Source organism: Dysidea avara, chromosome 11, assembly GCF_963678975.1.
Source record: "Dysidea avara chromosome 11, odDysAvar1.4, whole genome shotgun sequence".
Lineage (NCBI taxonomy): Eukaryota > Metazoa > Porifera > Demospongiae > Dictyoceratida > Dysideidae > Dysidea > Dysidea avara.
In genome coordinates, this window is record NC_089282.1 from 26,066,430 (window position 1) to 26,093,122 (window position 26,693).

The 26,693-nt window shown below is 35.7% G+C and overlaps 1 protein-coding gene across 3 annotated transcripts in view; it reads right to left on the reverse strand.

Moving 5' to 3' along the window:
- Positions 1-26,693, reverse strand: part of LOC136238545 (uncharacterized) — a 33,733-nt gene continuing 7,040 nt past the window's right edge. For 2 of the 3 annotated variants that reach the window (XM_066029092.1, XM_066029093.1), the window contains exons 5-14: positions 8,640-8,792; positions 8,560-8,592; positions 8,388-8,507; positions 8,299-8,337; positions 7,983-8,249; positions 5,691-5,957; positions 5,598-5,642; positions 5,471-5,542; positions 3,230-3,418; positions 1-485 (exon numbers count right to left, since the gene is read on the reverse strand). In XM_066029092.1, the coding sequence (XP_065885164.1) occupies positions 199-485; positions 3,230-3,418; positions 5,471-5,542; positions 5,598-5,642; positions 5,691-5,957; positions 7,983-8,249; positions 8,299-8,337; positions 8,388-8,507; positions 8,560-8,592; positions 8,640-8,792 (1,472 nt within the window). In that variant the 3' untranslated portion in view covers positions 1-198. Of the gene's footprint in view, positions 486-1,972; positions 2,322-3,229; positions 3,419-5,470; positions 5,543-5,597; positions 5,643-5,690; positions 5,958-7,982; positions 8,250-8,298; positions 8,338-8,387; positions 8,508-8,559; positions 8,593-8,639; positions 8,793-26,693 lie in introns of all 3 variants that reach the window. The other variant, XR_010693029.1, reaches the window with a different exon arrangement.

Below are 26,693 nucleotides of genomic sequence, written 5' to 3' on the forward strand. Positions count from 1 at the left end.
TTGAAATCCTTTATATAATTTTGTAAGAATGAAGCAGTACATAGCTTTATGTTAATACACAATGTATTTACTATGTACCTCAAACACATATTCTAAACAAACAGTATAAATAAATAAACAGCCGGTCATGATCATGTAGCTTAATCTACTTATATTACAAGACTGTGTATGTGTATATACAAACATTTATAACTGATATTATGAAGGCAGTTTAAATTTCAGTTCTTCTGCCAATTGCGTATGACAGAGTTCACACAAACTGTCACAAAACTTATCAAAATACTCCTTCTTGTTACTATTAATTATTACAGCTAAAATAATAGAAACTTTCTGATAATCTGATGTATATTGTGGAGTATTAATTTTGCTTCTTTCTTCAAGTGGAATAATCTCATAAAGAAAATTTAAAATTCCAAATACAACTGGCTCCAGGCGTTCACACAGTTCAAACCGATGCTTCTCCAACACTTTACCCCATTCAGTACCTGTGAACAATACCAGGTTATACATCAACATTGTAGACTTTAACATATATACAATACAAATCTCATACCATACACATACAAATTTTCAAGCGACGTAATCTTCACATTTTCTCTGCTGTCTGCCAAATTTTAATCATAAAATATTAAGGATTGGCTTAGTTTGAGTTAGGGGTAGGTTAGCACTAAAAGGATTATTCTGGTATTTGGTTATTCAGTTGGCATGACTACATATTTGATTCATTAACATACTACTAGGGACCCGCCGATTATGCTCATAATTTTACCTATTATGCTATACTGCACTGCTCAAAAATTTACCTATTATGCTTACATTTATGCTCAATACTTACCTATTATGCTCAAATTATGCCCAATTATTTATGCCTCAGTTCTCATGCTCTGCTAATAATTTCCAGTTTATGGGTAAATAATAAGTGCCTGAAGCACAAACTTACTTATCAAAAGCACATCACAGAAAAGATCAATATACTCTAATAGAACAGTCAGCTATGTGATTGCTCTATTAGAGTTACCGACTGTTCTATTAGAGTATATCGATCTTTCTGTGATACTTATTTTTATAAGCAAGAATTCATATTGTTACATAATATTCTACCTATTATATGTTAGCATTATGCTCAATGCTTTCAGGTACCTATTATGCTCATAATTATTCCAGCATAATCGGCGGGTCCCTACATACTACCAAATATTTGTTTGCACTATTTAAACTGTGCTCAGATGGATGAGACTCAAGTCTTGATAGTGGACATAGTGAAAGATTCATTCTTGCTTAGATGAGATAAAATAGTTTTTGGGCTTTACCCCCTAACAAAAGAATCATGCTTAACTGAATACTTGGACATCTATTTGAAACTACTATTCATTTTAGCAGTAGGTTTGACCTTCGTATGCACTATAAATACAAATGTTTGATGCAAAATTCCATGTTCTTACAGATTTAGGTTACACAAACAATATAGATTCTCTAACCATTTAAATTTATTTTTATTTATCTATTAAATGTTTTTCAACACAGAGAATTACAACAGTTATATGGTTGCACTTTCTAAGTATGTCGAAGGTCCACCAGTATCCTGTACTGGTGGCCAAGTTAATTAAGTAGATCAATTATTGAACTACAAGTAATCAAATTTGGTGATTTGTTTCATCTACTATACAGGCATAAAGCAGAGTACGTACACAGATTACTAGATACAAAATTTTGTTCAACGTGGTCATAAAAACAATTCTAAATTACACCTCATAGCCATACCAAAGCCTATCCACAAAAGAATTAAATGCTGACATTTAAAATGCAGAGGTATTGCTTTACTGTCAAATATATTTTAATTTTACAGAGAAAGAAATGAGGAGTTTTAGTAAAATTTCCAGGTTAGAAGGTTTTGTTAAATGTGCACAAAATCAGCTTTATAGTAGACTAACATTACAATGAAACAATTATAATAATAATATCCTGATTATACCCAGTCTGTATCTCTCAGCCAACATAGTATACAAAGATGCATTAAGTTTCCTCCGTAGCAAGCGAGCAACTTTTGCACTTCGATCCTTTGATAACAATGCTGCGTTTAGTATCTCACCCTTGTTAAGAGGCTCTTTTGCTCTGACTGCTTCCAAAAGTGTGCATGAATCTACCAGCCAACCTAGTACACAGGAAGTTCAATACTGATTCTTGTTGATTCTGTTCTTCCCTTCTTGCTCTTTATGTCTTTTCATTTCCCACATCATGTGTAATTCCACCAGTACTGTACCCTCCTCTAGCTCTCTAGCAAGCATTTGGTAAAAATTTGGAGGGGGTGCTTCAGCAGCCCCCTAGACATAGTACAAGTTTACAACAATTAAATATAGCTATACCAAATATTAATGTAGCTATCCAACATTCATGGCTGTCACACTTACACATAGCTAAGCATCTTGTGAAAGTGATAATAATTATTATATGGTATGTTTTATGGTTAACCCCCACCAAAATAAAATTTGACATAATTACTGTTTTCATAAAAATATCCAGCAGTGATTATTGGTTCTTAATAGCATACATTTAATGTCTACATTACATAGTTATTACAGTAAACTTGCCAATAGAAAACTTTCATATAGTTAGCTATCATTACGCATTAAAGTAATTACAATGAACACATTCATATAAAAATCCACCTTAGTGTGCACATTAAACAATTACAGTAAATTATGCTCAGCATTACATTTTTTTATTTGTTTTTCAACTTCTCATAAAGGTCTAAATGACCTGGATGTCCACCAGCATCTTTTAAGCAGCCCATAAACTTAGCAAAACCATCCTCATCTAGGGAAACTAATTTAGACAACAGGTAGGTCAGTTTATCACCCAAGTCAATCCAGGTTAATCACCCAAGTCGATCCAGGTTAATAGGCCGCCCCACCTGGGTGACCTACATCACCCTAGCCAGAAAGAGTCTACCCACTGGATTTATTTTATAGATATACCCCATGACTTCGATGGTGGGTGACAGCAGGTAACATTGCTCCTATGTCTGTTGATATGCACAGACAAGTGCTGGGGATATACGGATACCAAGTCCCACAATTGATTGTCCATTGTGAGCAAGCCAGTGTGTCTACCCCACCGAACTACGGCAAATTAATGTTGGTTTTAAAATTTCCAGGTCAGAAGGTTCATTGATAGTACACAAAGTCGGCTTATAATACGAATAACGTTACAATGAATATACCCTGATTACCTGGTCTGTATCTCTCAGCCAACATAGTATATAAAGATGCATTAAGTTTCCTCCGTAGTAAGTGAACAACTTTTGCACTTCGATCCTTTGATAATAATGCTGTATTTAATATCTCATCAACTTCTCCCTTGTTAAGCAGCATTTTTTCTCTGACTGCTTCCAAAAGTGTACATGAATCTACCAGCCAACCTAATACACAAGAAATTAAATACTGACTAAGTCCACTAGGCATGTTAACAGTAGTTAAAGTAACTTATTACTATTACTTGCAACAGAAATCATTTAGTTACAGTTACATATTTAGTGTTGTTTTAGTATTACTATAACTAAAATACTTATAGTTCAACATACTTAGTAAACTACTTAAATATTTAGAATTAAAATTTTCCATACTAAACAGCACTATTTGATAACATACAGTAGACTGCAGAAAAAAGTTAACGTTTCGTAATTTTAATTACGCTGTAGTAGCGTAATTACAAAGCGTAATTGCGAATTATGCTCTATTGGTAACTATGAGTATATTGTATATATGGCTGGTGAAAAACTACTTTTTTGCATAATTACAGATTACGGTCAAAACGTAATTACAGTACAAACATGGTAATTACTTAGTAATCACACCGTAATTACAATTACGAAACGTTAACTTTATTTTGCAACCTACTGTATTACTCATTACTAAAGTAACAATAATAATATTACATCTTATATTGTACTTTGTTTGAATAGCTTTAAGCTATCATGTGAATAATTCTAATCATACAGTAGTATAGTACTGTTGACGTAGGGATCCACCCACAAATAATGCTTGCCGCATAAAGTTTCACCTTTAAAAATCATCCAGGAAACACCTTTCACAACGAAAATCACTTTTATGGAATAATATTAGTCCATCTAACAGGAAAAGCAAGAAAACACTTACAGGCAGCCAGATATAGAATTTTTTAAAAATCACGAATTTTCATCTGCCGTCTGCCTGCCTGACCACAGTCATAAGGCTGGAGGCCAAACAAAGCAGTGCACAGTTACTATTTTATACCACAATAACAGACTCATCTGTGTTATGTGCTTTTTGGGGTTGTGATGAGTGTGTGCCCTCTGCACCTTGTCTTTCCTTTTATCAGCCTTGTCTTCTTCCTTCTTTATGCAGTGAAACCATATTGAGGTATTAACTTCCCTATCAACACTTTCCTTGAGTTGCATATTTAGATGCCGCAAACTTATTTAAGCACTTACGCTTGTAGATACCTGTAACTTCATGATAGGTTCAGTACCATGCCTATTAACGTGATCTTGGAGGTTGATTAATTGTAACAATCGAGCACCGAGACCACACCTCTTAACAATCTATTTACTCAATCACAATACACACCGCGTTATTATTGGTCTAGTTGTTAATACTAGCACAATGAAAATATGAAATAGTGACCCACCCCTGGTAGGTGAAGGCTGACACAAGAAACTCTAATACAGCAGTCACCCTAATAGAACAGTCACATGTGTATAGCTGTATGCTAAAACAATAAAAACCAAACTAGTAAATTTAAATTTTAAAATGAAGTAGGGGTCCAAACGATAAAAAGTAGTGAAACAAGAGATGAATGATGGTTAGCTCGGTGGGAAAATCCCTACTTTGGTGTTGAACAAAAATGATTGTTATAACATGCAAATGTAGGAGTCTTCCCTCTGAGCTATGCTGTAATACCATCATTCATCTATTGTTTCACTTCTTTTTATTGCATAGATCCCTACTTCATTTTAAAATTAATATACTAGTCTGATCAGTAACACAGTCATGTTGTTGAACAATGTGTAAAGTCTTGGTTATAATTGTATTCAAGAGAAAGTAACAGTATCTTCTGATCAGTTAACTTCATTCATTAGTTTGAGGTGGGCTTTGTTACTGCTCATTGCTTTCGTTGTGGATAGGCATTACTTCAGGCCACTAAGTATTAATAAAATTACTTAATATTCGAGGTGTTTAAGTATAACTTTTTTTACTTGGATAACACATTACATCTATAAGTAAAGTAACTTAAGTTACATTACTAGCTTTTACAGCATATTTCATTATATTATGTACATAGTTACCACAAAAGGTAATAATAATATTATGTAACTCGCTACCCCCAACACTGCATGTCAGTGTATGATAACAATTATACATCACAATACATATAGCATGGGGGATATCTGCAAGCACAAAACAAAGGTAGTGTACATTATATTGATGCATACCATCTGGAAAAGGCCTTGCTTGTATGATGTGCAGCTCAGATAATATTGTGTACATATCCACCAGCACTTTTCCTAAAGCAATATCAAGATAATTGTATACATATCATAGCAAAACCACCAATATTACTTGATTGGTATTCACGCCACTCTAATGGTTCGAGGTCAACAATTTCTACAGGTCACAATAATCACTTTGTGTAAATGATAAAATTATGTTAACCTGGCAACAATTGTGTTATGAGTTTGGCACAAGATTCTCTACTGCTCCCAGTCATAGCACTTAGTATATGTCTCCAATTAGGTCTTGACCTTTTCAAATACTCACAAAACATAGCCATACAAGATTCAGTCACTGGTTTACTGATGCCTTCAATGTTAACATCTAATGCTGCTGCTAGTGCACACCAATCTGGTGCTACCATGTCAACCACATATTGACATAATTGACTCTCTGTTGGGGTCAGCTTTAACAACTCCTCCTCGATAACTATAGCAGAAAATAATCATAATTAATATACACACCCAAACAATATTAGAATGTGTCCAAGTGCTATTAAATGCATGGGCTACCAATAAATATTCATAGTCAAGTACCAGCGACAGTATTATTCCATTGCACTGTTATATAACAAGCTTTAAAGAGTCCAGGAAAGCAGTTAGCAACCCAGCTACACTGTTATAGTGCAAAAATATTCTCCTTCATATTAAATTTAATTAAATGTCTGGAACAATAATGTTTCAATATTTAGTACTGTTACTATAACAAGGTAAACAACTAAGCTACATCGTTAAATTGTACAAAACCAGACCTTCGCATTTCCATGATCGTGCAATCAAAATATCAATACACAAACATGGTGTCGGTATTGCCATGACTATTCCTCTATTATTATGTACTGTGATGTAGGGTTGGCTGATATTGTTTTTGTGACATGCAATTATTATATGACTGAATGTTATTACTGAGAATTAGTTTACAAACATAACTTCTTAGCTAACAAGTTAACCAACTGACATAGTATGCACGAACTGTATCAAATATGAGGCCTAGAAGAGACACAAATTAGATGATAAATGCGATAATTATTGCAAAATATGATACATATTGCCTATGCGATAATATTGCAAAGAGTATTGTGATATTCCAATATATCAATATGTATCATGCATCACTAGACTCTTACAGAATATTTTGGTTTACCTGACAGTCATTCCTGCATGACCACAGTCAAAAAGCTAGTGATGCATTGTACACAACCTGAGACAACAATGCAATTTTTGCTTCTTTAGAGTTCCAACAATTACCCACTCTCTGCCCTTTGCCTTTATTTTTCATCTTCAATTGTTCTTCTTCTTGTCTTTTTCTTCATGCGAGAAAACCATATCAAGAAGTTAAATATCTCGTATTGTCACATTTCTTTATAGGCATGTATATAGTTAACACAAATATCTTTTTGAAACGCTGATGCAATGATTAGAAGGAGAAGATACGTAACTGTATTTTATAACTATCTGCAGAGAATAGGGCATGGTAATCATGGTGCCCTAAGATTTATCTCACTGGATACCTCCACCGATAAAGCAGTCACCTTATTGCAACAGTGATATTTTAATAGAACAGTCACATGTGTACACATATTAAAGAAACTAGGGTATTTAATTTAAAAATGGGATCCAAGGGACAAAAGTAGTGAAACAAGAGAAGGTACAGTAGACTTTCGGTTTTCCGATCCTCATTTATCCAAAATTGGAAATGACTGTTCTATTAGAGTATTTTGAGTACGTGTGTATGTTCTATTAGAGTATTTAAACAGACCTCTGTATATAAATGCAGGAGTTTCAGTTATCAAAGATATTCACCTATCTGAACACTTTTACCATTGCCTGAGACACAATGGAGTTCGACTAACCGAGGGTCTACTGTATAACAACACAGATGTGTGGAAAATCTGACAAGATTAGAATGTACTTTAATTGATGATTTTATTTCCTACCTCCCCCATCATGTAATTATACTCATTAATATGAGGTTATAAAATTATGATTATATTATTATTATTATCTCTACTAGTTATGTTATTATAATACACCAACATTATTAAAGAAAACATTCACTTATTTAACTAACAAGAACTTTAGGGATTTAGGTGGCATATGTAATATTGTGGCTTTAAATGGTATGCTAGAGGAGACCACTGAAAATAAGTGAATATATATGGTATTGGTAGTAGAAAGAAAGAACTGTACTGCCTGTCAATTACAGGTCCCTTCAATTTCAAATGAGCTTTGCATGCTTCTACAGTTGGCTCCATAACAACATCCGAGTACCATACAAATCAGCGGAGTGACAGTAACTATAATTCCATTTCAGCACTTCTACAACCTGGGTGTACACTTCCAACTGCATGCATTCTGTTGAACTGAAACGTAGCTTTCATTGACAAAGCACCCCCACCATCTACTCTGTTCCACCTTCCCTGATATTTGATACTATCCATCATACTATACGTACCAGTAGACTGTAACTTCCTTATCAGTTGATCTGATAATTGCTGCTCATCCACTTGAGGACAACAAAGTGTAACTACCAAATCATTCCATGTACATTGACCAGATTTCAACCATTCATTCAGCATCACTTCAAATCCTTGTTTACCCACTGGTAACTGATCTATCACTTCTTGTGGTAGTTCCAATTTGTATGCTAGTGGTTGTAGCTTATCTTCACTAATCTGACTGATCACATGATCTCTCAGTGCCTGCATGTGTGGTCTAGTATCTGTAATGTGTACACTAATAAGTTAACATGTGAGGGAGGTGCTGCTAACCTGTGGGATGGAGTATTATCATTTCTTTTGCTTCAGAAACTATGTATTAGAACGTAACATGATTTCTGTCATTAATAGTATTAATTTACCATTTGATTTAGGCATAGCACTAAGCAAAGATAGGGATGAAACACTTCCATAATTTTTCTTACGATGTTGTTTGGTGCGACCACCATCAGGTACTTCAGTATCACTGTCAGATTCTTGCGCTGCACACATTGATATATAAATAAATTGTACTATATCATCATTTTATTGTACCTTGGATTGGAGAAGAAGTCAGTGGAGCCACTTCTACAACACACGACACTAAAACAATTGGCAATAAATAATGCTAGTACCTTGAGCAGTTGGGTTTATCCGATATCTTCTATACACAAGAACAGACAACGTAACTAATATTGCTACTACTGCTGCTACAAAGGCAATTACTCCTGCACCTGCACCTGCACCTGCACCTGCACCTCCATACATCAGATGAGTAACAATGTTTCCTAAAAATAAACATGCAGAAAAGGGTAGGAATTACAATTAGCTAAAAGAACACAAACAACCCTCTGTACAGGGAGACTGAAGGCTGACTTATGTCAGGAACCAAGTACATTGCTGCCTTGATTATCCGAGCATCTATTATCTGAGCACTTGGTTATCTAAACAGTAGAAATGACTGCTCTATTAGAGTATTTTGTCTAAGATGTATGTTCCATTAGAGTGTTTGAACAGGGCTCTGTATATATATATATAAGTGAATGGGCTTTGATTATCTGAACTTTTTGATTGTCTGAACACGTCTTGGTCCCAAAGAGGTCGGATAATCGAGGGAGCCCTGTAGGTCCAATTAAGTTTAAATTATGGTCATTGAAAATCCTCTAAAAAATACCAGAGGGAGGGTACGTACTCCATACAACTTGATGTTGCCCTTTGATCTACAGGTACAAGTAAGATAGCATTCAATTTGTTTCATTAAATGTGATTATTTTGTACTTACCATAGGATCAAACATCTTTACAGTGTAATAAATATGAGGCAATATGAGTTATAGTCATGAAGAATCCACAACAGTAGCTTTAATTATAATCAACAGTACAGCAGTACTCTATTGTAGGGATCCTCAACGTCTGTACTTTCCCATGAAAAGCTATCTAGCCTCAGTATCACAATACCTTCGCTGCACTTGGCAGGATTGGTTACAATCGAGTCTATAAGTGCCTTCAGTGCAACTAAATAAGTTGCTTAAAATTAAAAGCAAAATTTAGTGGAATTTTACTGACTAAATAAGACAAGTATAACTCATTAAAAGTTGTGAAATCAAAGTTGGTAGCCAAGAAATACAGAGAGCTAGAATCAAGTGCCTCAAGTGTAATTCTCTATGGCAAAAAATGGTTTTTCTCGCAATCTTCTGCAGTAAACTCAAACAACCTGTGTGAGCCAGTTTGCGTATGCACTTATTCAAACATCGTTTATGCCATTCGAATGATGTACTCTTCAAATCATTCAACAAATGCTGTACATTTTTTAATGATGTAAATCATTTTTAACAATGAGGATCATTTAAAATGATTGGCATTATCACAATGCAGCCATTTCTTGGCTACCACCTTTCACTTTCACCCTGGGGACTGCAAACGTTTTTGCAGCTTGGCTATAGATATCACTTCTTTTTGTTATTGCAAGCCCCAAGCTGGCCTATTGCTGGCTTTGGGACTTTCTTTTTGCTTTATTACAGCAATGAGAAGACTACAGAAGAACCTACTAAACTACAATATATCTTTAAAAGATTTTTAAAAAGAGATAAATGTTCTAATAGTTACTGGTGTAATCAAACGTACTACATGCAGTATGTCTTGTTAAGTACGTAGCTGAATGTTCCACATAGTGATTTGCTATGCAGTTGAAGGGCATTTATACTATATAGTGTAGCTGAACTCACTACAGAGAGACTTACAATGTACATGTAGCTGAATGTTCTACAAGGTGGCTGAACTCTGCAGGATGACTTGTTTGTAGCAAAACTCTCTAGGATAACTTTAAAGGTAGCTGAACTCTCTACAGGATGACAAGCTGAACTCTCTACAGGATGACAAGCTGAACTCTCTACATGGCAACTTTTTACCTACAGTTGATATCTGCATGTACATGGTGACGTTTTACATGTCTGACCCCTCTAATAGAGTGAATTACTGCAATCATGCAATCATCATTTTGCAGTCACTGGTTATGTAGTCTCCTTGCGGCTACTATTATTGTTATTGCTATTAACACTTTACAGTGACCAGCACTGCAAGAACTTTACTTGTATTTATAAAGGCCAGACATTTAAGTGATAAGTAATTTGTGCAAATGCTACTAGTCTGATGTCTAGCTTACTGATAATATGTGACATCGATAGAGGTGATGACTCCACTATAGTTCCATAAGGCACAACATACATGATACAATCTCAATGTGTAGTGGTTAAATTTCTGATACTAACTCTGAGTGGGCGTGTGCAGCACCATCCTTAGGCTTATTTCATACTACATAGTTAGTCCATGCATGTCATTCTTAGACCACACAAAATTGAAATATAATCTACCTAACAAGAACAACTGGTCGCAAAAATGTGTTTATGAGGTTACAGGTTTACATAACTTCTCTGACAATAGTCACAATGCCTGGGAAAACAGCATTACAAAAGGGACTTTTACTATACACAATTTAATTATGATTTCCTGTTTAAAATTTCTTATAAAAAGAGCAGCTGTCATTCAGGTATCATCATAAGTGTCTGATAGCCAGTGAGCTGAACATGATGGAATATTATTCCACTGCCTTGGTGCTAGCTGCAATGTTGCTGTTGCTAACTGAACAAGCAACAGCTGAAAATGGGACCTGTGCAAGGTATGGATTTGATGTTGAATTTCCTGGAGTCTCTTGTGCTAACATATATGACAAGAACCCAGCCAGTCATGGCAAATCAGGATATTATGTTATAAAAACTGATCATGTCCACACTGTCTACTGCGATATGGAACTAGAGTGTAGTGGTCACAAAGGAGGATGGATGAAGATTGCTGACATTGATACTAGTAATGGAGATGATTGTCCCAATGGATGGAAGAAGATTAAAGTAAATGGCTTGGATTTATGTCGATCACTTAATGATAATGCTGGCTGCCACTCCTCACACTTCCATGTTCACACAGTTGGGTACAATAAGATCTGTGGGAAAGTGAAAGGCTATCAAAAAGGGTCACCATCTGCTTTCGGAGAAGTGAGCAACCCTTCCTTAGATAATTACTATGTTGAGGGAATATCCATTACACTAGGCAGACCTCGTAAGCATGTCTGGACATATGCAGTAGGCCTGAGCGATGACTACAATTACCCTTCTTTTAACTGTCCTTGTGCTAGATATCGGGGACCATCCCCTCCTGCATTCGTAGGTACACATTATTATTGTGAAGCTGGTGACACTGGAACATACGTCAATAACTTATATTACACCACAGATCCCTTGTGGGATGGTGATGGGTGTCTTCTAAACAACAATTGCTGCACTAACACTGACCAACCCTGGTTCTTCCGTCAAATGACTATGGAAAGAAAGGATGATATTGAAGTACGACTGTGCACTAACCAAGCATTCTCAGATGAGGCAGTCTTGGTAGAAGAATTAGAACTATATGTGCGGTAGATTTTCAACAACCAACATGATGTTGTCACACATCCTTGGTTGAGCTTTGCATGTACGTAGCTAGGTTTTTGCACATACCTAGAAAGCCATTGTAACGGTGTCTTGTTGTGTTTTATATACATTATTAGTTGATTGATTCTTATTACATATATACAATAAACAAGAAATTAATACACACACTTATGTACAGTACTTCAGTATACAAAGTTTGCGGTAGTTCCTATGACTGTGTACCAGGCTACCAGCCCCATTACAAAACAAAATTCATGTACCTGTATCAAACAGTACTAAGCTCAGTACACTGATTGATTGATTGATTGATTGATTGATCGATTTGTCATAGACTGTTGGCAACTGGATTTGTATAGTTTCAAATGTCTATATAATTATAGATTAACTACGTATGCATGTGATAGTATAACAGCCACACTTGCATGCATTACTATTAAGACAACACTAAAGTTGAGATTAAAGTTCTCATTGGCGACACAAATGCAAAGACTAACAGCTGCTGGTTAAGCCACTCAATGGGGGTAGGTGTAAACAGTGGAGAAAGGGACCATGGACCAGGGCTGGGCGATCCAAGGATTTTTATATCCTTCACAATACTTATACATATTCTATACTTGTAGTCACTTCTGCAAGTCACATGCAGCGTGTAGTTTTGCATGGCCTTTCCTCTTCATCATGTGCCTCACACAATGTTTACGTCAATATTTAGTGAATGATAAAACAGGGAAGTTTGGTCTAATTGCTCCCTTTACTCACCAGGGGGATTTAGATTACACCCTATAAGGTGTTTAATGTATAACTATCAACATGATTAAACATAGGTATAAAATGTAACAGTAAACAAAGACAAAAGTAACAGCACACAAAGAAGAAAGAAGTCACTACAAGGAGAAATTTCCCCTATATATATAGAACACATGAAAAGGAAATTGTATAACTGATCCCATTATAGACCTGCAATGAATAATGAGTACAAAGCCATATAGTAACAGCAACCATGTGTTTATTGCCAGTTTGCTGATGCCATATATAGTCAAGGGACACTGGACTATGAACATATATCATACTAATCAATAGCGGAGATAGAGGGGGTTTCAAGGTTTCCACGGAAACCCCCTTTTTTGAAAATTGCTTCCATAACAGCCACAATTTTAATTTGTGTGGCATGTGCCTCAAAATAACCTGTGCATCAGCAGGGCCAGAGGAGGGAAAATTGAGTCGGTCAGGCCATTGTATATGTTGAAGTTGCTACTATGCATGGTGCGGCCAATGGGAGGAGTTGCTACACAGTGTGCGAAGCGCACTCTGAGAGGTGCAAGGCACGAGCCTTCTATGGGAGTCTGGGGGCATGCCCCCACAGGAAATTTTTGAAAATTGGACACTCAGATATGCAATTTTCATTGTTAGCTAGCAATATAAATCTCAAGCCTGTAGCTATCTGTTGCTCTTCAGACTTTCTATACTATATTATAGCTATGTATAAGTAATTGTAGACCTGACACACAGGGGACACAGCATGAAACTTGCTAGGCTCATGCAGTGTACAGTTAGTTATAGCAATTTGAAGTTCAAGGGGGTCTGGGGGTGCAACCCCAGGAGCTGCAGGATTTTTGCACTTTTAAAGGCTTGAAAATGCCTTAAAATTGATGCTAAATTTAAAGTAAAACTAGCTAGCAACTTGCAACTCCCCTCCAAATTTCACAGGGAACCCATGCAACTGCCTTATCCTATGATTAATGTATTTACGAGTAGGCAGCTAGCCGGATACAGTGAATAGCTACACAGCTACAGAAATGCAGTATACTATACTGGTTTGTATGCAATATAAGTGAATGGATCATCACGTAAATATATAGCATCGCCCCTGGTCTGGGGGTGAGACTAGTAAATATACTGGTAGACAGTCACGAGATCAATCACTATTCGAAAATGGCACGATGTGGAGTGAGACTTAGAGTTTGCTCAGTATTTCAACAGGATGAGTAGGTTGTTGAAGAGGAGTGATTTCTACTCAAGATCTCATCCAGATGGCCACCATTTTATTTATTTACTTTTATTTATTTATTAAGACTTTACAGCACAAGTGCTGTAGGTCTGTAGGACACCTGGCCCTACAGCCTCTTGAAAGTTGTTACAGAAAGTGTGTTTGAAAAGGTGGAGAAAGGAGAATCCATGACTGGACCTAAGCAGCCTTGAACCTGTAGCCATTTGATTAACACTCAAACGCAGGAGTCTGCTAGGTGGTCAGGATGTTTTCTTCTTGTCAATTTCATGTATATGTATCCAAGGAACTCTAGAGAATGATTTGTTATCTCAAAGTACTCCATGTGGAACCAGATGGATATTGTGCCACGTAATGTATGGGTGTACAGCTTCCTGTCACGGAATGAGGTGCCTAGTTTGTCACTGCCAACCCTTCTCCCAGTAAAAGAAGCCAAACCAAGAAATGCTAATGATTATTTATGAAGATTGAATTGTGATATAAGTGTGCTGGTTTGGAATCAAAGAAGGCACCTGCCATACACGTGATAAATCAATGCCAACTGTCAGCACATGTGATACGTAGAACCCACAATCATTTCTGTACAAAACGAATGCTATGCTGTACTATAGCTGTACTGTAAGGTAATTGGAAGTGCTGTATATGTAGTTTTGTACTGTAATTAGGCTGAGAAACTATAGGTAACTAACCATGCCATACTTTTTCAATAACATCTGAAATATACGTTGTCCAGAGATTGCATGAAAGTAATATAGTTCAAGTTGGTCCAGCTTGGGAAAATCCCTATTTTGACATTGACCGTTATAATTTTTATGACTAACATGCCAATGCAGGGATTTTCTCACGTAACTATGCTATAATACAATCTTTCATTGCTTGTTTCATTACATTTTTGTACTGCTTGGATATCCCTACATAATTTCAATACAATAATTAAGTATTTTTGTATAGCATACAGTTGTTATAGTGTGATTTCCGTGCTTGATTATTATTAATCAATCAATGGGAGTGGTCTCAAACCTATTGTGATGTTACAAGTATCCATTGGGTGTCCAGTACTTTTACAGTAGTGTAAATGCTTTAATAATTGCGGGGCAGGGTCTGAGGTTTCTAGAAGTTTCCAGGGCATGTGTTTCGATTGGTCTGTGCAAACATAATGATTTTTGGGTATAATCCTGTAGTTAACAGCCACAGTTAATTATAACTGTAACAGTACCAGCTGCAGGTTTTTAGTTTTCCATTATGTGTCCATTGTGCTGTGATCCTATATACAGTATGTATGCCAACCTGTATATCTGTATCTTTAAAACCAATTCATTTTATCTGTATTCCTTCTCTAGTCATCACATGATAAAGAGATTTTAAAACACTATACACAAGTAATAAAACACTATACACAAGTAATAAAACACTATACACAAGTAATAAAACACTATACACAAGTAATAAAACACTATACACAAGTAATAAAACACTATACACAAGTAATAAAACACTATACACAAGTAATAATTTACTGATTTATTAGTTCATTCTTAGACTTGTGTGTGCTGCCACTGGTTAGAGCCACTAAGTCAGTGAAACTTATTAACCACTAAATTTTGGTGATCAATATGGTCTAAATAAATGTAGTTAAGAAGCACTGTAAATGATTATCACCTCAATCAGTTATAAGGTTAGCTTCACAACTTCTACAACTTCTGTTTAGATTTTCATAGAAAACACAAAAGGATGTAACAAATTATTTTTATCACAGACCATAAAATTATTATTATTATTATTACAACTTTTCATCGAAATTGAAAAGGATATGACAAATTCTTTTTAAGACAACATTTATGTAGGCTACTTCATTGCCCACACTTATGAGCTCCATGTTGTCACCATCAGACACTTGACCCATCTCAAAGTCTCAGTGTGATCTACCAGTTACTTAACATAACATTGAAAGAGTTTTCATTGTACAATACAGTAGTACTGGAGGTTTGCACCTTCTCACATGATATATCAGTGGCGGATCTAGGATTTTTAAAAGGGGTTTTCTGAATAAGGCACCTGATGACATTTCTCCAGACAATTTTGAGATTTTAGAAGCTCTGAGAGTGGATTATAGGCTACTTTTAGTTAGCAATTACAATGCTTTAAACTGAAATACTATAGCACAAAGATTGTGACTATGAGCTGTAGCTTTGATTGCTCTATTAGAGTAATTACTTGACTGCTTTATTAGGGTATATCGATCATTTTCAATGCAGTGGGAGATGAAAAGTGAAGTGTTGCTGAGGGTTTAATAGCTATATACGGTGTTAGCTAAGTGCAGCTGCTTGCATGCTACTGAAATACAGTAGTACATAGTTGTTTGATATGACGAATTGTCAGTACAACAATGTTTATGTATTTAGACTGCCACTGAGCTAATTTTAAAAGGGGGTTTCTGTCGAAACCCTAGAAACCCATCTGGATCCACCACTGTATATTGATCAGAAACCAGCTTCATAATACGTTCATGGCATCTTGGCAGTATTGGTTAGGTATGTACATAGAATCAAATCCAAAGGTGTAATCAGGGTGACCAAAAATGCTCTGATAAGTTGCTATGTGGAATTTTACAAAAAATAATTTTAAACAGATTTTGCTACTGAATAACTGCCTGATGCCTTCCAACAAGCACAATGGTTAAGGCTACGAGTATATGATAATCTCACTGTTACATGTCATTCCAACAGGTACCTTTTGGCATACCACAGTAATGCATGCACTGATCATGTGCGCTACATTGAGTCCCATTTATCTTTGCTGCCATTTCATGGCATTCCTACATTTGTAATAGGAATGATCCAAATCTTCCGTTGTGACTGGATTGATTGTAGAATTCCTTCTCATAGTGTTCTTTGTTTACCACTGTGTAATGGCTAAAAACTAAGTGTAACAGTCACTGTGCTATTTCAGTAAATGATAGCTGAGGCGCGTTCAATATTTCTGGCACCATTGCTTCTTCTAGCATGGGTTCACTATAGTAGTCACAATAATGTTACAAAAACTATACAAGCAAGTAGAAGGAAGAATTAGGAATTTAAGTTTGATTGGGGATCAAAAGAAAGGAAAGGTGACAAAACAAGGAAAGTTGTCTACACCTGCAGATATACTAGTGGATATTTAATCCTATATACCAAAGTAGAGATTAAATTTCCACTAGTATACACTGTATATATTCAGTTCAGATATATATATTCAGGTATTGTTTCACTGGCATACTTTTCTTTGATCCCTAATCAAACTTAAAATTTTGTATCACAGTACAAACTCTTGATACTGTGATAGAGTTAGAAGGAAACTTTTTGTTCTTGGTAGAGTTACTGTGATACTGTGATAGAGTTAGAAGGAAACTTTATGTTCTTGGTAGAGTTAGAAGGAAACTTTTTGCTATGAATCGGGTTAGGCTGGCTTCCTCTAGAGTTCTGCAGTTGCTATATCAAGCTTATATTTTACCGGTGTTGGATTATTGTGATACTGTGCGGTTACCATCAAATTCTAGTAGTACTCGTCGTTTGGAAAGACTCCATTCTAAGTTTACATCATCTTTCCATTCCTCTGATAACTTTAACTTCCGATCATCTTTAACTGAAAGGCGTACCTTTCACACAGCTGTACAGGTTTTTAAAATTCTCAACAAGATTTCCCCTCCTTATTTACATGGGATTTTTTCATATGCTGTGGATGTTACTGGTCGCTCTGGTAGAAATTTACACCGATTATTTGTTCCAAGTGTTAGAACTAATTATGGAAAACAGTCTTTGGCGTACAGGGGTACGGCCATATGGAACAGATTACCTAAAGCACTATACAGTGCTAAAACTGTGAATGGTTTTAAAACATTATTTTGTACACTGTAATTCTGTTTTGTTGTGTATGTATGTACTTATATTGTATTGTATTTTTTTGTTGTGCTCTCAGGGCATAGCTGAAAAACAGCCTTCTTTGGCTGACGCTATTTTCCCTGATTAAATATCATTTAAATAAAAATAATAATTGATATGACAACAGTAATTTCTAGGTATAGTGTCAGTCATACATATAAACCACTAATTTGACAACAAACAACAATTGCAAGTTCATTATCATCTCTAATACACACTATAGTCCTGGTCAGTCATTGTATTTGAAATTCATTAGAAACCAGTACGGCACCATCTGACTGGAAACTTGCTAACATTACACCTATTCACAAGAGAGGGAACTGTACATCTGTTAGGTCAATTACCATCACAAAAAAGCTACACTATCTGGCTAACAATTTTCACAGAAACTGTGTCTTAGTGTGCTTTCTGGAGAAAAACATGTCAAGGCCAATACATCACTGTAGAGGCTCTGGGAGGACATTAGAGTGATTTCAGATGATGTTTTTGCAGATAATGTCTATGAGTGTGAAATGTAGTATACAATGCATTACTCATATACACTGTACCATTAATTGCCACAACATCACATCACAGATTTCCTGATGGGAAACAAATGTGGGTATGTACCATACATAGTGGTACTCTCCATAAACAATACAACTTGGAGTGTGAGGCAGTGACTGTATGATGTATTGTACTGTAGTTATATTGACTGTAGTGGAAACTTATGCCAAATGTGATAGTATGTAGTAATATGGAAAGCAAACATATAGGGTAATGTATGGTCAATAATAATGAATAACGAAATTGTGTAGTTATTACATAGTGTGTTACACAACTATCCTGAGAAATGTAAAAATATTAATCTTCAAGTGCTATCATCCATGTCACTACTTACCATACCACAAAATTGTTTACAACATTGCCAACAGTTTGTTTGTCCACTAATACAATTTATGATCCTTAAACTCAGATACTGATTTATTATATTATAATATATGTATGTGTTTAATCATACACATATAGTTACCATAATATTAATTTCCAAAATAGTGGAATCTGCTTTGTGCTACAGTCACTTTGCTGGTGAAAACAACAACACCTTTTACTTCAAAGACAATTTTGTTGTAGTATGACATGTGTAACACTTATTGGAATAAATTTTCAGCCTGTGAATATGTTAATCAACATAGCTCAAATTCTTTTAGAAGCACTGTAAATGATCACTACCTCAATCAGTTATAATGTTAGTTTCACAGCTTCTACAACTTCTGTTTAGATTCAGTTTCATAGAAAACCCAAAAGGATGTAACAAATTATTTTTATCACAGACCATAAAATTATTACAACTTTTCGTAGAAATTGGAAAGGATATGACAAATTCTTTTTAGGACACATTTATGTAGGTTACTTCATTTCCCACAAGAGTTGCAACGATACAGTGTTTAGATGTATCGATATATTGCCTCTAGTGTATCATGATACAGAGATATATTGCACCATACAAAGTGGAGTCTAAACAATAGTCTATGTCGTTTTTAAGGGAAATAAGTTAGTTTTTTTTCTTTGAGAAGTATTACATACAACCACAATGTACAATAATTTGATTGTAAGCCATGTTAACAAGCCACGATATGTCGATATATCACGATATGTGATATATCGATATGGTTTGACTTTGTATCGATACATCAATATTGTCTTAAAATGATACAATACTCGATATATCGATATACCGTTGCATCTCTATTGCCCACACCTATGAGCTCCATGTTGTCACCATCAGACACTTGACCCATCTCAAAGTCTCAGTGTGATCTACCAACATAGCACTGAATAGTTTTCATTGTATAGTAATGTAGTACTGGGATCATGGAAGTTTGTACCTCCTTACATAATATATTAACCAGAAACCAGCTTCACAATACCTTTATGGCATCTTGGCAGTATTGGTTAGGTACGTACATAGAATCAAACCCAAAGGTGTCTTCAGGGTGACCAAAAATGCTCTGATAAGTTGCTATGTGGATTTTAGAAATTTTAAAAACAGATTTTGCTACTGAATAACTGCCTGATGCCTTCCAACAAGCATAATGGCTAAAGCTACAAGTATATAATAACTTCACTGTTATAATGTCATTCCAACAAGTGCCTTTTGGCATACCACAATAATACATGCATCAATGTGCTTCTTTGTATCCCATTTCTCCTTGCTGCCACATGATGGCATCCCTATGTTTGCTACAGGAATCATCCGAATCGACTGGATTGGTTGTAGAGTTCCTTCTCACAGTGTTATTTATTATTATTATTATTATTATTATTAAATATACACACAGCAATGCTGGAATTACAACTAGATGTAAATAAGTTATATCCCACACTTTAGCCAAAAGGTTAGGATTTTAATGTTCTGTCACAAACCGACGTAAAATATGACAGGAACTCAGTAAGACACTCTTCTGCATCTTCGGGATGAGGTTAGCATGATAAATCTGTAATGTTTGTAGTTGATCTTTTAAACCTTCAGGAACAGAGCCAAGGGAACCAATGATAACAGGAGCCACAGATGCTCTTACAGACCACATTTTCTGAATTTCAATTTTCAGGTCACTATAGCGTTGCCGTTTTTCAGAAATCTTTTGGGAAATTCTACTATCTCCTGGTATAGCAACATCAATCAAAAAACAGCAGTTCATTGTGAAATCAAGGCATATTATGTCCGGCCGGTTGTGTGTCAGATGTTTATCTGTCTGAACTGTAAAGTCCCACAAGAGTTTCATTGAATTATTGTGAAGAACGGGCAATGGGCAGTGTTCCCACCACTTGTCATTGATTTCAAAGCCACCTTTTTTTGCCAACTCCCAATGAACCAACTTAGCAACAGCATCATGCCGTTTCTTGTAGAAAGACTGGGCAATGACACTACAACTTGTGAGCAAATGATCGACAGTTTCTTGCTGTGAACCACAAAGACGACAATTAACAGACCCGGGCTGCTGAAAAATTCTAACTTTAATTAAATTAGTAGGAACCGCTCGATCTTGACAAGCAAATATAAATCCTTCAGTTTCCTTTTTAAGATTGCTGGTAGAAAGCCATTTCCATTGAAAATTCATATCAACAGAGTCCAATGTTTCACGAAGGAATTGTCCATGTAATGGTTTGTCTTTCCACATTTCAAGGTTTTCCTGAACACAACGGTGCTTGTAATCATCTGGGGTTTCATTAAGCTCAAACTCACTGCTAATGTAAACTTTTTGAAGCCAGGGTTCAGGGTTAGATGCCAAATATTTACTCAGATTTAACTTCTCCCGGTACATCACTTCTTCCACAGCTAAAAGCCCACGGCCTCCTAATTTTCTTGGGACATACAATCTATGGACATCATCAGTTTTACTGAAGCACTTGTACATTGTTAACAATTTCCTGGTAGACACATCCAAACTTCTCACTTCAGCTTGTGTCCACTTTACTATTCCTGCAGTATAACGCACTAATGGGATCGCCCAAGTGTTGATGGCAATGATGATGTTCTTCCCATTTAGGGCAGATTTCAGGGTTTTCCTCACTCTCTTTTTGTAGTTAGTGATGACTACTGACTTGATTTTAGAGTCCTTAATCACATTATTTTCAAACACTCCTAGGTACTTATAAGACTCAAAAACATCTAAACCTTTTATGGTAACATCATCTGGCAGAGCAATATTGCTGCTTTCAGTAAGTTTGCCCCTTACAACAGAGGCTGTGGCACACTTGTTTAATCCAAAAGACATGCAAATGGAAGTACTGAATATATGGACAATATTCAGCAGGGATTCCAATTCATTCTTTGTCCTTGCAAATAGTTTAAGGTCATCAAGGTATAACAAATGATTCAGCTTTAGCCCATCTTTTTCTAAAATAAACCCTTTGCCAGTGTTGTTTAATACATCAGATAATGGCATTAAGGCCAGAACAAATAACAGCGGGGACAAGCTATCTCCTTGGTAAATGCCTCTCATAATAGTAACCTCTCCACAATTATTATTATTATTATTATTATTATTATTATTATTATTATTATTATTATTAGCACTTTACAGTGACCAGCAATGAAGGTCTACAGCAACATGTGCTGCAGCCTTAGGATTACCTAACCTAATTTCAATTTGTTTACCACTATGTAATGGGTGAGAACTGAGTGTAACAGTCACTTTGCTATTTCAGCAAACAATAGCTGGGGCATGTTCGGATGAAAACAATATGCATGATTTACTGATTGATCGATTGATTTATTTATTATTTAAACTCACAACAATCAGCTGTAGCTATTCCTCCTTGTCGGAGTACAAAAAAAAAAAAACAATAAACAGAACAACCAGTACTCAGTAACAAAAGCAACACAAAACATGATACAAGCATAAAAGAAAAGTTAAAATTTACAAAGGATAACCTATAACCTAATGAATAACGAAACTGATTTATTATACTATAGTATATGTATGTGTTTAATCATACACATATAGTTACCATAAAATTAATTTCCAAAAAGTGGAATCTGCTTTGTGCTACAGTCGCTTTGCTGGTGAAAACAACACCTTTTACTTCAAAGACAATTTTGTTGTCGTATGACATGTATAACACTTATTGGAATAAGTTTTCAGTCTGTAAATATGTTAATCAACATAGCTCAAATTCTTTTGGAATAACAGTGACAGAGTCATGATGTGAAACCAACTAATGACATGTAACAAGTGTACAATCAAGATTTGTACATGCAACATGCACACTCTTCACAACATGATTAAATCACATGAAAATCTATTTTAAAAAATTGAGTTCCATTTCCTGCATGGTTTGGTCTGACATGGATACATGCAGAAGACACACAAAGGACATGCAGGGCAAGCATAGAGAACAGAACAATAAAACATTGATATAAAAGTTCTGATGATCAGAATACACAGTTCTTAAATTTTCAGCAATCATTAATCTGACAGCTGTATTATATGGTCTGTGATAATAACCATAAAGTGAGAGTACATTGTAATAATAATAATTATGCTAATCAAGTTATGGACATGACACAACTAGTAATGGTGTACCACAGTTCTATTTATTCCTGCATGGTAAAATTATTCATACATCAAACCTCAGGCACGAAAGATCAGTTTATTTATTACTGAGGCCGAACAGCTGTTGTGGCACAGTAATGTTGCATATCTAAGTCACATGTGCAACCTCATAAAATAATAAAGTTGTTGATAGATCAGCAAGCAGTATAAGTGTCAATTCCATGATATAGCAGTTAATTATGCTGATCAAAAAGTTTGCACAACTACTTGTGTAGGGGTAAGTAGAATTCGAAAAACATGGGAATGGGATGGGAACGGAAGGTAGGAACCACCCACGATAAAGGTAATCATACAATATACAGGTTGGAGTTTACAGTACAATGTTTCTTTGCAGCATTGTTTTGATCCTTTCACAAAAATGACCAAAACACTAATAGAGAAGTCACCTGCATTAAAATACTCTAATAGAGCAGTCAATAATGTTTTGTTAGCCTTTGAACTGATGGACTATAGCTGACATAGATTAGTCATCAATAAGTTAGCTACTCCTTTGAAACCATAAACATTGTAACAAAATCCAACCTGTATATTGCATGATGACTTTTATCAAGCATTTTCCATGGGTCATTCCAATTCCGCTTTCCATTCCCATCCCATTCCTGTTCCCATTTTCCTTGAATTTCTTGTGTAGCTATAGTCATTTATAGATACTTTTACACTAATATTGTTATATCAAATGCAATCTCTAATTTTCCTTGGAGAGACATGCCCCCAGATTCCCCTAGAACATGTATGCAAAGCATGCATGGTGAGTTTGCACACTCATGTACATGTCAACCTTATAGCTACACTTGAGCCCCTCATTACAAATTTCTAGAACCGCCACTGCACTTTAGAGTAAAGAAATATGATGTAGTTACATGGGGTGAGCCTAAGCAAGTTGAGTTGCATATAATTGTATAACTGTATTAGTGCATGGTTGAAGATTAGGTATACGAATGCTATGTTTTGTTTTGGTATTTTGCAGGTGGAGAAGAACAAGATTGTGCAAAATTGGAAAAGATAATTTGCTAGTATGTAAAGGGTGAGCTATTTCCGACACACTTCAATTTAATTAAATTGCAACGAATCTATATGTGCATGAACTTCTGTCTTAACAATGACACTTGGTCGATTAAACCGTGCCAGGGAACTGTGCAGTGATGGTGTCATGATCTATTTGAGTAGCTACCACTACTATTATATACTACGTTCTTGAGCATCTAGTTGGGGATTATTAGCATTGTAAACTGTTTTTCGCTGTTGTATGATGAACAGATGCTGTTCTGTATATAAGTGATCTTTCCTGTGCCTGCCGTGTTGTTGTCTTGTAGTTATTCTTAATTCCGCTTGTTCTGGTGTTTCTATTTGTCTGTAACTGTATGTCTGTCAAGTTCCCTTCTTCTTGCATGCTCTTCTCAGTTCTGCTTCTTCTGGTGTTTCTTTTTCCATTTGCAATCTAAGTTCTCTGTGATGCCTACAAAGTAATTCAGCTGTATCATCATTAGGACAATGCACAAAAAATAAGAAATACATACGTACCAGCTTTATATGGAGCATCAGTAAATCCGTGTTTTCTTGTAATTGTTGAGACGTACGTACCATCAACCTGTTAGTGTGGGGCTTGTTCAGACTCACCCTTATGACTGGTGAACCTGTGCATACTGCATAAAAGAATGAATAGTGCCAGAGTTCATGTTTTGTCTGAACGCATGCCTCAACTATCAAATACTGACTCGAAAGTAAAGTGGCCATTACACTTCATGCACCTTCAGCTATACTCAGCCCATTATGGAGACTACAAATGAAGACCATAAGTAGCAGTGCTACAACAATTATTCAGCTATTTGACTATTCAGTCGGCATGACACTATTTAATTCATTAACACACTATTCGAATAATCATTAGCGCTTTGTACACTGTATTCAGCCAGCCTTGAAACTCTAATAGAACAGTCAGGCAAGTACGTACCATTCTCTGCATAAGTACGTAACACTATTAAGAATCCTTAACAGTTGCTGAGTGTATATGCAAGCTGACATCTGTAGTACCATCCCATGGGCACAATTTTCCAGTAATAGCCAGCTACGTAGGAATTTAAATGCACATGGCTCATAATTGAACTACTTATTAGTGCTGAAACGAATAGCGATTTTTACTTTTCAAATAGTTGTGAACAGAATGACCAAATATTCGATTATTCTTTAAGCTTATACTTCTACTGAATAAGTACTGAAGGAGCAAGGTAAAGCCTAAGGGCTATTTCTAACTTTTCTAACATAGAGTTTTACATCACTTCATTCATTAAAGCCGCATAGGTTTAAAAGCCCTGTATTACAGGTAATGTGTACCTAAACAATGGCTTTTAAACAACCAGCACCATAGATAATATACCTACTGAAATTATCTATGCCAACACAGACAATGTTACAACTGAAAACCTTATGTCAGTGGTAAGTTTATTCATTAGGCTATATAAATAGTTGTTGTAATAAGAATCGTTCACTAATTACGACACCACGAAGAATTGTGACTGTATTTCCTGTTATTTCACACAGTAGCCATTTATAAAATGTTTGACTCATGTGAGCTTTATATGGCATAATTTGTCATTGAAAGGAGAATCGAATGGCCTTTACCAGAACTCCACAGGACCCACTGTGAAGAAGTTACCAACCATTTTCTGAAGATACCTGTATGTAATGGTTTGTTTTCATGTTTTGTGACAGCCTGTATTCACAGCTACTTTTGGCTTCATGCATTCACCAAAGGGTAAAACCCTAGGTACTGTTTTATTCCTTATTACATCACAAATAGAATGGCACAAATTGTGTAGCCTTAGCGCTTACTGTACAGAAGTTATAGTGCATTGCTTACAGTCATGCAATATGACTGAAATACTGGCCTATACATTTTCAGTGCACTTCTATTAATAGCATGTGCAACCCTTCAACACTACATGTATAACCAATTACTGTGTAGCTACCACCCTAACATTCTTTTGGTAAATAACTCTTAACTTCCATTTCAGAGAAACTTTACTCCACGTACAAGTCCATGACTGCATTATATACAGTATCTCAATTTTGCTGCTGTAGTTGTTTCGGTAATCTTTCTACTACTCTATTCTGCTTATACAGCCCTATACACAAGAAGAACAATACATGAAGAAGCAACCTGTTTATTTTGTGTGAGGGACAATTAATGTTATGAATGGTTTCGTATTAATGTGCTGCCACAAATCGACACCATCACACTGCAAGCAAAATGAAATGGGACACAAAGGAGGCAAAACACTAGACCATAATGCATGCGTTTTGTTTTGTACACTGCAGTTTCCAAAAGGCAAGAAGTGACATCTATAGTAACAGTGAGAAAACAATAAATCAAGTCTGTATGCAGTTCTAGCTATAATACCATACCTGTTTCTCTGCCCATACAAAAGTTTCAATAGTAGCAGTGAAATTTATCCCGTATTTCACTGGTAGCAGTGAAAAAGTTGTAATTGCAATTTCATTGGCTAGAATTTATGTTAACAATTAGTGTTGACACGTGTTTAGTACATAGTGACAAATTGCGTATATAGCAACGCTAATGCACAGCATGCGTATATGCAGCGAGTATGGTATTAACTGGGAATAGCATGGGTAGCAGTGAAATTTGGGATAAATACCACTCTTGTTGTATTGGAAATGGTAAATTTCACTCG